At 42.7% G+C, this 15,835-nt stretch overlaps 1 protein-coding gene across 1 annotated transcript in view; it reads right to left on the bottom strand.

The window, feature by feature from the left end:
- Positions 1–7,727: 7,727 nt before the first annotated feature.
- Positions 7,728–15,835, bottom strand: part of PDSS2 (decaprenyl diphosphate synthase subunit 2) — a 114,450-nt gene continuing 106,342 nt past the window's right edge. Inside the window, exon 8 of the mRNA XM_085217562.1 lies at positions 7,728–9,877. Coding sequence (XP_085073688.1) covers positions 9,719–9,877 — 159 coding nt within the window. The 3' untranslated portion in view covers positions 7,728–9,718. The remainder of the gene's footprint in view (positions 9,878–15,835) is intronic.

The following is a 15,835-nucleotide window of genomic DNA, read 5'->3' as shown; positions in this document are numbered from 1 at the left end:
GGTGACCCACTTCACACTCCTCAGAACCTTTCACTGCCAGCTAAACTGACGGGACATCCACAGACAAATAGCACGTGCCTGCTTAGAGCCTGTGCCAGCCCACAGGCAGCAATGCTAAACAAGTAACGTGCTGCGGGCACTATCCAGACCGTGCTGCAACCTAGAGGTGGAGGAACTGCAGAAGACACCCGAGCTTCTTTTCTACTTGCGAACTTTCCATGCGTGCAAGCAGTGCTGGGGGGCTCTGCCTGTGACATCCTGCACTGATTGGGAAACAGTGGCTTGGAGTGCCAGCTAATGTAAGTGCAGGCTTTCTTCTCAGAAACAAAATTAGTACGTGATACTTTTAAATTTTGTAGCAACACTGCATCTTGTTCTTAAGTATGATGATAGCTGCTGGTGGAAGCCAGACTTTGCAAATATGGGCAAGTATATATATATATATATATATATATATATAGTAGTATTGCTAGTTGAGGATGTCAAAATAGAGAATCCAAAGTCATATCAAAACTGTAGTGGAAGATGGAAGTAGGACAGAACAGTAACAGAGCATCAAGAATAGAGTAACTGACCCAGTGAGCAACTGAAAATCTCCCTGTGTGCTGCAGAGTTGATGCATACATCAGTTGCCTCCACAACTGTTTAAAAATTGATGTGTCTGAGCAATTTCACTCTTGGAAGTGTAAGCCCCTTTTAACCTCTTGGCAATGAAATCGTTACGTACAGAAATAATGCTTTAGGCCGCTTGCACAGTCTCACACCTCATTAAGATATCTGCATTCAAATATTTGCAGCAATATGTAAAAAATAGTAATAATTTGGCAAGCAATGTAGAAAACGGGGTTTCCCTGAGAACTCGTCTGTGATTTGCTGAGTAATTTTTTTTTTTTTTTTTTTTTGAGCAAAGACTTCTCTTTTTTTTTTTAAGTGAGAGGAGCAGCATTCAGGTCACAGAAGTCTTTGTGGAAGGAACCCTCTTAACTTCAGAAGCAGCTTGAGATCTTTCCTTTTCATTCTTTTCCCCCACTGCTTTGGGAGAGCTGTTCAGTGGACAGAAACCTTTCCTTCTGGACGTGCATTTGTGCGCATCCCTGGTTCGCAGCTATTAGATACTCCAACCCAAGCTGCTGCAGCGACTTGGAGAACAGTCATGTATTTGAAAAGTATTTGATGGCTGCACTGGATGATCTTGTAGGTCTTTTCCAACCTTGGTGATTCTGTGATTCTGCGAACGCTTTTTACCAAGCAGAAAATAAATCTGCCTTGGAAATTGGAAAATTTAACCTGCTGTTTTTTTTCTTTTCCCTCTTAAAAATGGAAGGTGCGGGGGCCTGCATTTCCAAGAACGGAAGAAATCGCATGTGCTTAATGGCTATTACTAGAAGAAAATGTGATCAAAAGACATTCCTTTCCATAAAAGTTTAAGTAAGAAATACTCCCAGTCACTAGTAGCGTGACTATTTGTAGCAGCACAGGTCTTTAAGAAACACTTGATATTTGAACTCCATTTATTTTCCTGCAAAGATACCTTATCTCAGCGCATGGACATCTAAAAGCCATTTGCAGCTCCTGAGCAGAGAAAGGGATAGTCATAGTTGTAAACTGGTATAAAACTTTAACACGCTCGCTTCCACAGGTTGACAAAAGCAATGCCATTGTTTTATTAAAATAAGTCTCAGTAATGCAGGCATTTTTCCTTTAGTGTTCTCCTGCCAGTGCTCTGTTGTACTTTCTTTATGTCGGTGCTGAAAATAACGATGCGAGCAACTAAGTGTAATTGTAGGAAATTATTGCTAGCGATTTGCATATGAAACACACACCTTTTACTGCCTCCAGTTTGCATTGTTCGGCTGGGTTATAAATAGTACAGCTCGAGTGCTGCAAACAGAAAACAATTTTCAGCGGGCGCATGCGATGAATGAAGAAGTGCTCCGGCACAATGTGCAACTTGGAGAGCTTTCATCAGGATGGGCCAAGGGGGGAAAAGGCTTTCTCTCCTGATCGTGCTCCGCTTTGGAGAAGCTGCTCACACAGCAAGCATCTCATCCCGCTCATCCGCAGAGTAAGGCTTTTTGCAATCAGTGTTTATGTTTTTGTGGAGAAAAAAAAAAAAGAAATAACGTAATCTAATCTGCAGGCGGTTGTTTCAGATTCCACTAATTACTTCTAGATAACATTTCCTTTTTGTAATTTGACATTTAATAACTGCTAAAATATGAGCGCTACCGTTGATTCAAGTAATTTGGTGTAAATGTCAAAGGCAGAAAAGGGGCTGGTTGTAAGATGCTGGCTTTGGTGCAAGCAAAATGCTCACTTCTGTGTACAATTAGAAAACTGCAACAAAACTGATCATTATTCTACTAGCAAAGAGTATTTTCAGTCCTTGATATCTGGGGGAAAGAGCAAAGGGAGGAAGACAGAGCGAAATAGGGAAAATGAAAATATTTTTGAGCAAGACTTTTATAACATGGCTGCAGAACTGCAACTGCCCTTTGTAATCCTATATAGGAGAATATAGCCCTCAAATTAAATTGTACGAATAAATTCCATAGAAACCAGATAAATCTGGGAAATGCTGTTTTAATTATCATGGGCACACCTGTCACTGTTTGCCATGTCCTCATGTGATGTGACCCCCCTGGGCAGACCAGTGATCCCGTCATGTGAGGGGGTTCGCACCCTGCTCCAGGCTGCTGCCTTCCCATTCAGTAAGGAGTCACCTCGCCGTCTCTGTTGTGGAGAAAAAAGGTTCTTTTTCCACGGAGATGCACCTTGGCAAAAAAACCATTCTGCAGACAGGGAGGAATGAAAGCCAACTTGCAGTGCTGCAGAGCGTGAGTCTCCTACACGCGGGGGAGCCAGAGCACTCCTCAGCTGGCACAGCACAGGGACCCGGTGATGCACGGGCACGGCCATGCACGAATGGCAGCACCTGGACGTGGGGACAGAGCGGGCAGCACCAAGCACAGGGCATCCAGCATCTATTTGCTCATCGCCCCCTCCTCCTCTTCATAACCTACAGCAAGTGTTGCGCTTTATGGCTCGGGTAATTCTAATGGCATTTGTCAACTTGCTATCAAAAGATGAGCTTAATGATGATTTTTAGAAAAACAGGTCAGATTTACCCCAGAAGAGAAACGTGTGAATGCTGGTTATGTAAATGATTAGTGCATTTTAGGGAATGGTTTCTGAAAGGGGGAAAAAAAAAAAAAGATAATTTATTGCAAAGACTGTGAAAACAGATCACTTTCAGAATTGGGCATTTTCTTTTCTTTGAATTGCTTTGGGAGATTGAGAAGCAGCAATGGAGAGATTTCAGCAATAGGTTGTACCTCAGAGCACCACAAGCTGGTACACCTGAACAGCATACCTGGGGCAAGAAGCATTCCCCAGCCACTCCACAGAATGCTCTCTAAATACTTCCATGAGAGTAAAAAAAAACCTTTTCAATCCTTTAGCAACTTTAATCAATTCGGCTGCATGCTAAGTCATGTGTGCACTCTATTGCCAGTAGGGCAAAGCACATCCTGGATTACAGTAGGAGCTGCACAGCCAGCTGATCAGGGTATCGAATCCATGCTGCCCACTTGTCTTTTCATCCACCTGAGTGGAGGCAGGGCCCCTCTAGTCTTGGTCAGAGTATTAATTACCTGAGTTCTTGTAAATTTAAACCAGAAATCCCTTCATTAGGGCCAGGACTACCATAGAATCATTTAGAATCATAGAGTGGTTTGGCGATCCTTAAGGTCATCTAGTTCCAACCCTACTATAGGCAGGGCCACCTTCCTCTAGACCAGGTTGCTCACAGCCCCATCCACAGAATCACAGAATCACAGAATGGCCTGGGTTGGGAGGGACCTCCAGGACCATGAATCTCCAACCCCCCTGCCACATGCAGGGCCACCAACCTCCCCATTTAATACTAGACCAGGCTGCCCAAGACCCCATCTAGTCTGGCTTTGAACACCTCCAGGGATGGGGCATCCACAACCCCTCTGGGCAGCCTGTTCCAGTACCTCACTACTCTCTCTGTAAAGAACTTCCCCCTGACATCCAACCTAAACCTCCCCTCCCAGCCTGGCCTTGAACGCTTCCAGGGACGAGATGTTCACAACCTCACTGGGCATCAGCTCTCCTTCTCTCCCTGAGGAATCAGCAACTGGAATGGTAATTTTACTGGATGGACTTTTTTTGGCTACCATTTTTCCTCACTGTTCGTGTATCTGATCTTGTAGGTTCGAGGTTGGTTCATCACCCCGCTTCCTCATGTCCTCCCCTGGTCATGCAGAGGCGCCCATGGAACCCTTTCCTTTGAGCAGAGGAAAGCTGACTCTCAGCAACTGAGATGCTGGCCTATATGGTTGAGGACAATCTCTGAGTTACTGGAGCTGTTGGGACAGTCTCTCCAGAGCCAAGATGCAGGCACGTAGCGTCAGGAAGAAGAGAGGTTCCTTTTGATTTCAAGAGCTGAACAACTGACCTGTCCATCACTGGTGCCATCAAATCATCCAGATCATTGTAGCCAGGATGCTAGTATATAATATCAGCTTGCTCAGCATAAACTTCTGCCACATGGTCCACATGCACTGGACTTAATCTGGATCTTTGGGTGCTTGGTTGACGTCCAGGTTGTGGCAGACCACCTCCACCATGGCTAATTCCATCAGTTACTGGATACCTTCCTCAGCAGTGGTCCACTAACCTCAGAAGCGTACAAGATCCTCCTTAAAGAGATACCTTTCCCATATGCTCAACTGGAGAAGCTGCCTCCAGAGGCTAAATGAGCTGACTTCTGCTTCTATTGTTTCTTTACTTGGCTGTAGCAATGACTGAGGGAGCTGAGGTTGGGTCTCTGGCTTAGCTATCGGTCTCTTGGAGACCCTGTCTCACCCTGAAGGCACTGCATAGTGGTCAGTAGGTGCAGACCAGGCCCCTGTACAACCTGAGGAGTTGTGTCCCTCTGGCATAGCCAGAGCACAGTTTTCTCAAATGCTCTGCCCCATCTTTTGGGGTTTGGGGGTGAAATCTTATATTGCTGGATGGGGAAACTGCTCTTGGTGTCTGTTTTTATTCACTCACACACCTTGACATGCATGACCACAGTGCTACGAGGTATATCTTTCTAAGACATTCCTAAATAGTTGGTTAGCCTTAGGAAAAGCCAGAATCACATTTCTGAGAAGCATTCTGAGCAGCCCAGGACACTCAAGGTACTGAAGAGCTGTTGGAGTAAGGGAAGAAGCACCTGCCCTGCAGAAGCAGAAGGTGCCATTGTTTGTCTCCTTTACAAACTGGCTCTCAGAGAAGTGGGAAAAGTTGCAGTTATTAGTTGTCTCCACGAGATGGTTCCCAAAGCACTGGGAGAGCAGCAACGCAGGGCCCAAATACCAGATTAGGCTCGAGGCCAGTGCTTTTATCATAGCTCTCCCAGGCAAAGCACAAGCAGGTGCTGCAGAGCACAATAAACCGCAAAAGGCAAGAACAGCCTTTAACAAGCTCTCAAATTTGATGTACAGCAAGAGAAGGAGCTTGGCATGGAGTAGGTAAGAAACCAAATAAACCAGCGGTGGGAACAAGTAAATAAACATTGTGACCAGCAACAGGCTTAACAGAAGCTCTCACTCTAACATGCTCCATCCAAATCTGTTGCTACCTCTGTTCTGCCCCAAGTTGGGCACCAAAAAGGACTGTTGTGGGCTCACCGTGGAGGGTAGTATGGCAAACTGCAGCTGCTTATTCACACACATCGCCTCCCACTTCCCAAGCAAGTTGGGGCAGAGAATCAGAAAAGCAAAAGAAAGAAAAGTTGTGAGTTGAGATAAAGACAATTTAATAGGAGGGGGAAAAAGCCCACAAAAAAAACAAGTGATGCAGAAGCAATGACCCCAGCCAACTGATGCCTAACCAGACCACAGCAGCAGCTCCCCTGGAAGACAGCCCAGCTTTTATTGCTGAATGCAACGTTCCATGGCACAGATTATCCCTTTGGTGAGCTGCAGTCAGCTGTCCACCTGTCCTCAGCCTGCTCACTGTGGGGGCAGAGTGAGATGCACAGAAACCTGGGTGCTGTGAAAGCTCTCTTTGGCCAAAGCATTGGTCCACTACCGATACTGCTGTGGTCACAAATCTAGAACACAGCACCATACAGGCTGCAATGAAGAAAATCAGCTCCATCCCAGCTAGTTCCATCCAGTGCATCACAGTATGTTTTTATTCTCCTCTCCACCATACCCAGAGAGGCCGTTCCTGAAGTGGCCTGTTTTGGGCTTGCAGCCCAACGAGCATAATATGAAAATGGCTTTGGTCCCTGGACAGCTACCCTGCTGCTCAGGACATTGCAAGGATGGCCACCAGGAGGGGTTGATAAAGTTGAGGCTGCTTAGACCACTGAGAGTAGACTAACAGGCAACCAAACACTACCAGCCTACAAGTACAGAGTAGGGAATTAAAGACAGGGGAGCCAAACTCTTCTTAGTTGTGACAGAAGTAATGAGCTATCACCACCAACTGTGGTGAGGAAGGACATCAAAAACTCCTTCACAAGGAAGGTGGAGCAGCACTGGGACATGCTACATGGGGAACCTGCAAGAAGTTTCCGAGGCTTGGTACTGGCAACAATCCCACTATGAACAGGAGATCTGAGTACATGACCTTTAGCTCTCCCCTTCCAGCCAAACATTTCTAAGCTCCTATGTACCTTGTTTTCCAAACAATTAGAAGTTGAATTTTACAGCCTTCTTATACAACATTATCACAATTGTGAAGCTGGAAAAACCAGGCTGGAAGTTTCATTAGACACATACGAGACAGCCATTCTAATCACTGCAGCTGTGCTCTTTGCAGATGAATTCAGTTTGGTTTTATGAGCAATTGGGACCTTGTCCTGTATTTTGCATACCCGTGGAATGGTCCAGCAATACAAATCCTGGGATGAAGTTCAGAGGAGCAGCTGATAGGTGCTTCTGGTTGAGTCACTTGTGTTTTGGATCAGTGCACTGGTGGCAATTAAGAAAAGCAGACATAAACATTAGGTGCGATTTTCTGTGCCAAAGCCCTTCTGAAATGCAAGGGCATGGAAAGGAAATGGCATTTATCTTCAGCTTTGCTAAAAACCAAAATCACCTCACTCCTCAAGCTCTTTAATTAATGTACATTCTGATAATTCTCTTGGTCATTAGAAAATTAAAACAAAAAACAAACAAACAAAAAAAACAGATGATCCTGAAGACAGGTTTTTTTTTTTTCCCCCCAATCTTACAGATGATAATTTCACTATATATATACATGTACTACTAAGACAGCTGAAGACAACACAGCTTCTGTCACCTGGATGGCTGAAGCAAATGTTATGAACTCCTTCCACAGCCAGAACTCAGACCTCCCCTCCCCACCATCCTTATAGAAGTAGGTGGGGAAAGAAATCCAGGAGAATAAAACCAGAATGGTCTAAAGGTTCCACCGCTGCTCAGCAATTGTATATGGTATAAGGAACCTAATTAACCCACAGTTTAACAGAGGGGCGTAATTCTTTGCTTGTGTTTTACCTGGATAAACCAAGGCAACAAAAATTTCTCAATAATTATAGACAAATATATTGAATATAAAATTACTCAATAACAGTGGTACGGACAACTCATTTTGACTTCTTTTTAAATTACTGTTAAGGAACAGTTTAAGAGCAAAAAGAACTTTCTGCTGGTAAAAATACAAAACCATTCTCAATATTTTTGTCGATTTGCCTTTATTATTTAAAAAGTACAAATAAAAAAGATGTACTTGCATGAAAAAATAAACCAGGTGTACATAGTTGTTTTGCATGTTTGATTTTTTTCTTCATATAACCGAGGTAAGATGGCTCAGAATATCTCCAGCAGACCCCAGTTTTTTGTAGCCTTTAATCATTTTGAAGCACTTAGCGTAGATGTAAGATAAAGACAAGGTATGGCTTCTTCTATATGTAACATGTAAAAATCAGGTCCAGAAAAGCTGTCTGAAATACAACTGGGGTTGAATTTAAATATTTAGTTTCAAGCCTGGTGCCTCCATTAGCTAACCAGTGTACATTTGCACCTGTGAAGTTCCCTGAAGTTCTAAGGCAGATGCCCATGACTGCCATCACCTGTGCGCTCTTCCGCAGCCTCCAGCCTTCCTGCAGCAGCAGCACCAACATGAGCAGAAGTGCCCTGAGCTTGGGAAGACAGAAAATGCCAGAGCAGGCATGGAAAACAAAGTGCAAGCAAGAAGTGTCTCATGCTGAAGACGTTCTCCAAAATAAAACAAGTCCTGAGTTTTGGACACTGCTCCTGTACAAAGATTGTCTCAAGAGTCCTTATTATACATGCAATATTTCAGTATAATATAGACATATATTACATGGAATATTACGTACATTATGCAGGATACATTTTCAGTATATTTTTAGAGGATACAGTTTGTATTTGTATTTTGCACTCAGTGGAATGCAACACGCTGGTCTATGATAAATAAGCTGTGTGACAGAGCGGGGAGGAGTGCAGGGGGAGAAGGAGGGAGGAGAGAATTTAACAGAAATAACTCCACTTAGTGTTTGAGTGAACGATGTAATGAAATCTGTTTGCTGTGCTAGCTGTCTCCAGATCGGGCTGTAATTACACCACAGAAGGAAGAAAGGTAGCTGAGTCTCAATCTAGATCATTTATGTAAACTCAGCCTTCTTGTCAACGACGTTCTCAGATTGCATGCATGCAAACCACAAAAATCATCTCCTATGAACAAAACAGAGACAGTCTCACATTGCAAGCTCCTGATACACCTCAAGCTTTCTGTAGTTGGACTTTAAAATTCAGAACACTGAGATTCAGAACTTCTCCAATGTTTTCTCCATTTTGTTCAAAGCCGCGAAAGACTGTGCTCACAGAAGAATTTCACACAGAATTTCTGTGTTCTTTTCTGGCCAAGGCTGACATCTAGCCTTACAAATTAACATATATTTGGCTGAAACGAATACAAGGATCGCAAATCCAGGAAATTATTCTGTGTAAGGTTGTGCAGAAACAAACTGCTCGATCTTAGAGAAGGGTATTCCCTCAATTCCTTCAATTCTTTGACCCAGAGAAGCATATTCTGTATGCACAGTACAAAAACCAGGCAGCCACTTCCCTCAGCAGAGCCAAATTAATATTTGATTAAATATCTTAAAGCTCCTACTTACCATGCTTGACACATTTTCTCGGCAAGTTTCTCAGATAGGGAAAGCATTAGACACAGGGCAACTTTACATTTCAATACATGAAAAGAGCGCGAGGAGCCACTGGCCGTGCAGACAGATAAAGGACTTTCCCCTGTTAATTCCCTGCCCTCCAGTCGAAGATGGGGTGCCCGCTGGCTCTGGCAGCCGGGGGCGTTTGTGTGACACCCGCTCCCTCCGCACGCCCTCCCTGGGCAGGAAAACCACCGGCCTCCGCCCTGGCGCCGTCCCCGCCGATGCCCAATCAATATGCACTTATTTCCTGTCCATTTGCTGAGGTCACGGAAACGGGCCTCATTAATTATTTCTGCCGGTGCAGCCTCAAGTGTGCTTCTGGCACGACAAGTGAATGCGTGACCTTTTTTTATTTCTCCCCCTCCCCCCCCGTCTTTCTTTTCCTTTTTCTCCCCCTTCCCCGAATTTTGCCTATCATGGAGGGAGGTCAGGTGGGTCCCTGCCGATGGGCATCAGGCAGCTCCCACGAAGGCCTCAGGAGAACCGGGTCACAGCGTGGACGATGTTGGCCAGGGCGGCTCTGGCCTCCGAGGGAGGGAAACTCTCCAGGGCTGCCAGTGCGCGGTTTCCATGGCAACGGCACAGGTCGATGGCAGAAGTCACACCTTTGCCAGCCTTGATCGCTTCTTGCAGCTGTTGGGAAACACAGGCATGGAGAGACTGCTCCGGCAGGGCCGACGCACAGTTAGCTGTGATGGCGGTGCTTCCACCACCTTTTCCCGAGGTAAAGGCAATCACCATAGCAATTAGAAACAGCTCTCTGAATGGTCTCAGGTGTACAGCTGCTCTATTCTGGCCCCAGACTACAGTCAAACTGCAGGTGATTTAACACTCATCGCCCGCTGAGAGCTGCCAGCTCTCCAGGGGGCACAGAGCAATACAAGACTTCAAAACACCTGAGCATTTCTTACCCACGCCACTGTCTGAGAGCCGCTGTGCAGCACTGGCACGCTGCACACTCACTTGCTCTCCCATTTGCTGCATTGAGAAGCTGGATTTTATAAATGCCCATTAAGGATGGCATGCATGGAGCTTTTGCCTTCTGTAGTACAGATTTCTATTAATACACTGCATGATTACATTTCTGACAGTGGACAAAAGCAAATTCTGTGAGTAAAGCAAGGTTTGTTCAACTTCATCATACTCAACTAAGTCTAGATAAAATAGCTTAGGTTGGAGGGGACCTTACAGATCATCCAACTCCAGGCCCCTGCTGCGGGCAGAGCTGCCACTCCCCAATTCAGCCGCCCAGGCTCCATTCAACCTGGCCTTGAACAGCTCCAGGGATGGGGCACCTACAGCTTCTATGGGCAGCCTGTGCCAGCACCTCACTGCCCCCTGCATAAAGAATTTCCTCCCAGTAACTGTTTTAGTTTGTAGCTATTCCCCCTTGTCCTATCACTATCAGACTGTGTAAAAAGTCAGTCCTCCTCCTGCTTGTAAGTTCCCTTCAAGTATTGGAAGGCCACAGTGAAGTCTTCCTGGAGCCTTCATTTTTTCAAATTTAAAAATCCCAGTTCCCTCAACCTTTCTTGAAGGGAAAGGTGCTCCAGCTCTCTGTGTATCTTTGTGGCTCTTCTCCAAACCTGCATCCTTCTTGTCCTGGTGCCCCAGGGCTGGATGCAGAACTCCAGATGGGGCCTCAGGAGGTCAGAGCTGAGGGGGATAATCACTTCCTTCACCCTGCTGGCAACCCCTCTTCTGATGCAGCCCAGGATATTGTTGGCCTTTCAGACCATCCTCTCAATAAGGATAGGCAAACTGAGAATGGTTCAGTGAAACACTCAATGAGGAAGTAAAATTCCCAGTGACATTCACAGCAAGCTGCTGGAAAGATCTGGTACCTAAAAAACTTGGGTAAATGATAGGTTAAATTTCCCACAAAATAATACAGACAATTATCCCTAAACCATGACAGCATTTCATCATCCTTAATATGTCCCACATGGCTTTCATTGTTCAGTTTCATCACGGTATCAGCTTTTGTTTGTTTGTTTGTTTTTTTAAAAGGCTTTTCTTGAACACAGGTGTCTACATTAACTAATTACGCAGGGTTCTATAAATTATGTTTTCCTCCAACACATAGCACAATGCCCCAATTCATTTATAAACACATCACTATAACTGTAGCAACCTAGAATTAAATCATGTAAAAAATATCTAAGCCACGTCCAAACTATAAAAGTCATTCATTTTATAGATACTTGCATTTAGTTAAAATGAACGGTATTTCTTAATACAAACTGAAGTGGATTCATTATCCGTATTTAAAGATGAAATTAGTTGAAAGCATATTACAGCACTTGAGTGTTCAGGTCCCAGTTCATAAAAATTTTATTTTCCTTTCCAGTTAGAATCTTCCTGTGCTGTGCTTTGGAGAACTAACCTGGAGGCAAAACTGCACTGCATCGTTAATTCAACACATCTTTTAACGAACAGGACTCAGCCGTACAGCACAGCTCTGCAGCAAAGGTGGGAACAGGTGAGAGTGAGGAGGTACGTGAACAGCATGGAAAGGTATTTCTGCTCTGCTTCCTTGAGTCATAACTTTGAGAGATGGCAGAGCCCGCACACTTGAAGCTAACTCTGCTGATTTGTTAAAGCTCACTAGAAATGTTTGAAGTACCTGCAAGTGCTCATGTAACTATATACTGAGATGTAAACTGGAAAGAAATCAACTTCTAAAAAATCCTTAAAATCTGGAATGAGGGAGAATTCAAAAACTAACACGACACAACCTATTTATGTGCTTGTCTTGTGCAAACCTGTAGACACATACAGTGCCTTGAAGACAAAACAACTGGAAAAAAAAATCAGACCAATCTACCATTGAGTGTTTGCAGGCAAAGTATAAGGAACCTCTAAGTGAAAAAAATCTTTGCCTATATGACAGGCTCCTTCCTCAGTTTTTTAGTCATGAACAATTTCACAGTCCTTAACAACTTTGTTTTGTGCTCCACTTGCAGAACCAGCCAGCCAGTTCAAGTAAGTATACATACATTGAGGCAAGCCAGCCTGGATTAATCACAGTGAATGTTACCTCTGTCTCAGACACGGCTGTTAAAAAGGAAGGGGAAAAAAAGCACGAGTACAAATTGGGCTTCTTGTAGCAAGAAAGTTATTAAAGAAATTCAAGATGTAACTCCATAGGCTTCAGTAGCCCTGCTTTACACAAAACAACTGATTTATGTATTTAGCTGCACTGTTTGTTTTACTGGAGCTACGCTTCCACGCTTGCTCTCAATTTTTGAACTTCAGTGATTTCATGTAATGAACTTCACAAATTAAGTACATTAAAAAATCCACGTATTCAGTTTAGATGTATTATTTCTATTATTTCATTTAGATAGGAACAGATAATTTTTAGGCAAATTAATAGAAAAGAAAAACAAACTCTTTCAATTTATTACTTTATAAACTTCAATTAAACTCCCTTGTTAATTTATTCTAAACAAAGGGATCACATCTTCTGGTCTCTACTTACATGGGTTCATTTTGCGCTAACATATTTCCACTGGAAGGAAAAGTTTCATCTATCATTAAAATACACAGAGCAGCATTCAGTAATTAAAACAGAATACAAGTCAAGATACAGATTACTTAGACTTTTTTTTTTTTTGCCAGTTCAACTGCAAGATATGCTGGAATACTGCATTTTAAATTTTTGGCTTTTGTTCCAATCACTGGCAATAAAAGCCTTACTTCTTTCTAAAGGTGCCAAGCATGTGAAAGTTCACAGAAGGGCTCTTGTTTCAATTCAGCTTTAAGAACAGTTTTAAAATAGTGCAGCCCAATTAAGATTTATAAGGGAAGTAATAACCCCTCCCAACAAACCAACACTGTTTTTCCTCAGCACCCTCAATCTATCCAGATGTTTACTAGGCTTAGAGGTTTTGCACTGTACACATGAAGCTCAGAAACACAAAGTTTTTTTGTCTGAAAGGTTGCTCTATGAGTCTAAAAAAAGCAACACAACAACAAAATCTTCAATTAGATTCAAATCAACAACGAACAGGTTGATAGGTCCCATTTCTCTCATATTTGAACTATATTTTTTCCTTCACAGTTACCTACGCACCTATTTTTTCTTGAAACAGTGTACCCTTGCAGCAAAGATCATCAACCACACTTCAGGCTGCGTTAGCAAGGGAAAGCTACAAATTGCTTGGTTTGGCTTAAGAGTAGAAGGCTGGAATTGCTGCCCTGACCATCTCAAGGATAAGTGCAAAAGGTTTATGTGGAAAGGAGGAGAAGATTGGGCTCAGGTAGCAGCATGGGAAATGCTGATAAGACTCAAGGAAATTCTTTTCCACTGGGAGGAAAGTCAATCCAACAGGTTTCTCAGGCAGGTTGTAAAAACTCAAGTTCTTGCAGGTATCCAGAACTCAGTTAGACAAGGCTCTGAGCTAATCAATTCACACTAGCTCTGCTTTGAGCAAACGAGGGACCAGATGTTCCCCAGATTTCCCTTCCAACTTCTATTACCACATCATTTTGTGACTAAAGCAGAGTTCTGAGCACTGTTTTCTAGTCTCCTTGTCTTAGAAGGCAAAAAGAAAATTTAACACAGAAATTACATATTTGCCTTCCAGAGCAACTGTTCTGGGCTCCTACTGGAAAAGACTGCTTGTCTGAGGGCAGCAAAAGGACAAAAGGGCAAGCTAGGAACTGCTGGATTTTGGAGACTGAAGAATCAATGAAGACAAAAAAACAGCAGGTGTTCAGGTATAAAGGAACAACTTCAATTCTTCTGTGCTGAAATATCTTTACCTTATTTCCCAGCCTAAGGAAAAACAAGATTCCTTTTAGACAGTTCTACCTACAGGGAGCAACACATTCTGCAGAGGGAAAGATTGTGAATATTTACTAAATATATTGATAGAACTAAATTTTATGTGCAAAGGGAGAAGAACACAGGAATTCCTTTTTCTTTTTCGTAATGATCAAACTTAGGATAAAGTGACAAGATAACAAGCAACTATAGAAAAAAATTTATTTTTTGTTTGAATGGTCCTGAACACCTTAATTTCTTATATACTGAAATCTTCAAACCACGTATGAACTGATCTTGAACTATTCTAAATTTCTGAAACATACATTATTTACCAAAATAAGAACCCCCAAATACAAAATGTAAATTGGTTTGTGGCTGAGTGACTGACTAATGCATTATTTACAGTGGTCTGAGCTAGCTTTTCTAAATCTGTTCTCTCTTTGCTTGGTAAGAACTATATTACACTGCTGAAACATCACCTTGAAGCCTATTTTACAGCTAGTAGATCAATTTTTTGATTTTTTTCCTATATTTTTGAAGTACCTTGAGGTGTCTCAGCACTCACTCGCAGTCCTTGTGGCCAAACACAGATTCATGCTCTTTCTTCTCAATCTAGGCTAGACAATCATTTAAGTGCATCACTTCGTACTACCACTGAATACATTTTTCAGTCTTTGTTGGTTATATGCAAAATAATATGCCATTTGAAAAATGAATGATAAATACACTTATACAATATTTGCCTAGCTTTTTTTTTTTTCCTTTTTCCTTTTTAATATAAAAGGTAAAAAAAATGCACCTTTAAAGAGCATAACAGCCATTAGTTGAACAGGATTTATTTTCCTTACGCATCTGACAAACAGCTGACATTTCTACTTCAAACTCAGAAAATCCCTTTCTAGGAAGAGACCAAATCCGGAATGAGTCACCCTTAACAGTACAGAAAAGATGTCCTGTTTATAGGGAACACTTCTGCCCCAGCTGTTACGCAGTTACAGAAGGACACTTTGCCAAATTATTGCAAAGCCATCTTGAGCACCTGACAGAACGTATAAACCTTTTACCTTTTTAGAAAAGATACTAACTCTTCTTCCTCATGCCTTTCCAGGTCTTTCACAATGAACTTGACAAGACCTATTAGCTTTTAAATCTACACAATGATAGGTGTATGATGAACCCAAAAGTGTGACATGCACAAATCACAGTAACGCGGGTAGCCATTGCTAATTTGTCATCTTAGCGCACACAAGTAATTAATATGATATTTATGCTTTAAAAAAAAAAAAAGTGATATTGTTTGGTTTAATGAAACAAAAGTTATGTTGGATTCTCATCCTAAAAAAGCCATAGAAGACACCCACCAATTAAAAACAATGATACAGCTGACTTTTGGTATTGCATGTACGCTTGAGTACTTCAGATAACTGTTACCTTTCTTTAGTTTAGCCAAAATCTAATTTCAAAAGAAACAAACACACGGACTTTCTTGGAAAACAAAACCTCCTAAATTTACCCCAAATAACAACATAACAGCATCCCCCATCTAACAAGTGATCATAGAATCACAGAATCATCGAATCATCAGGGTTAGAAAAGACCTGCAAGATCATCTAGTCCAACCGTCCACCTACCACCAATGCTGCCCACTAAACCATGTCCCTGTGTACCACATCTACACATTCACTGAACACCTCCAAGGACGGTGGCTCCACTACCTCCCTGGGCAGCCTGTTCCAGTGTCTCATTACTCTTTCTGAGAATAAGTTGCTCCTAATATCCAACCTGAACCTCCCCTGGTGCAACTCAAAGCCATGCCC

The sequence above is a fragment of the Meleagris gallopavo genome, chromosome 2, assembly GCF_905368555.1.
Source record: "Meleagris gallopavo chromosome 2, MGAL_WU_HG_1.1, whole genome shotgun sequence".
Taxonomy (NCBI): domain Eukaryota; kingdom Metazoa; phylum Chordata; class Aves; order Galliformes; family Phasianidae; genus Meleagris; species Meleagris gallopavo.
The sequence above is the reverse complement of the archived record's forward strand: the minus strand, read 5'-3'. Positions and strand labels throughout refer to the sequence as shown.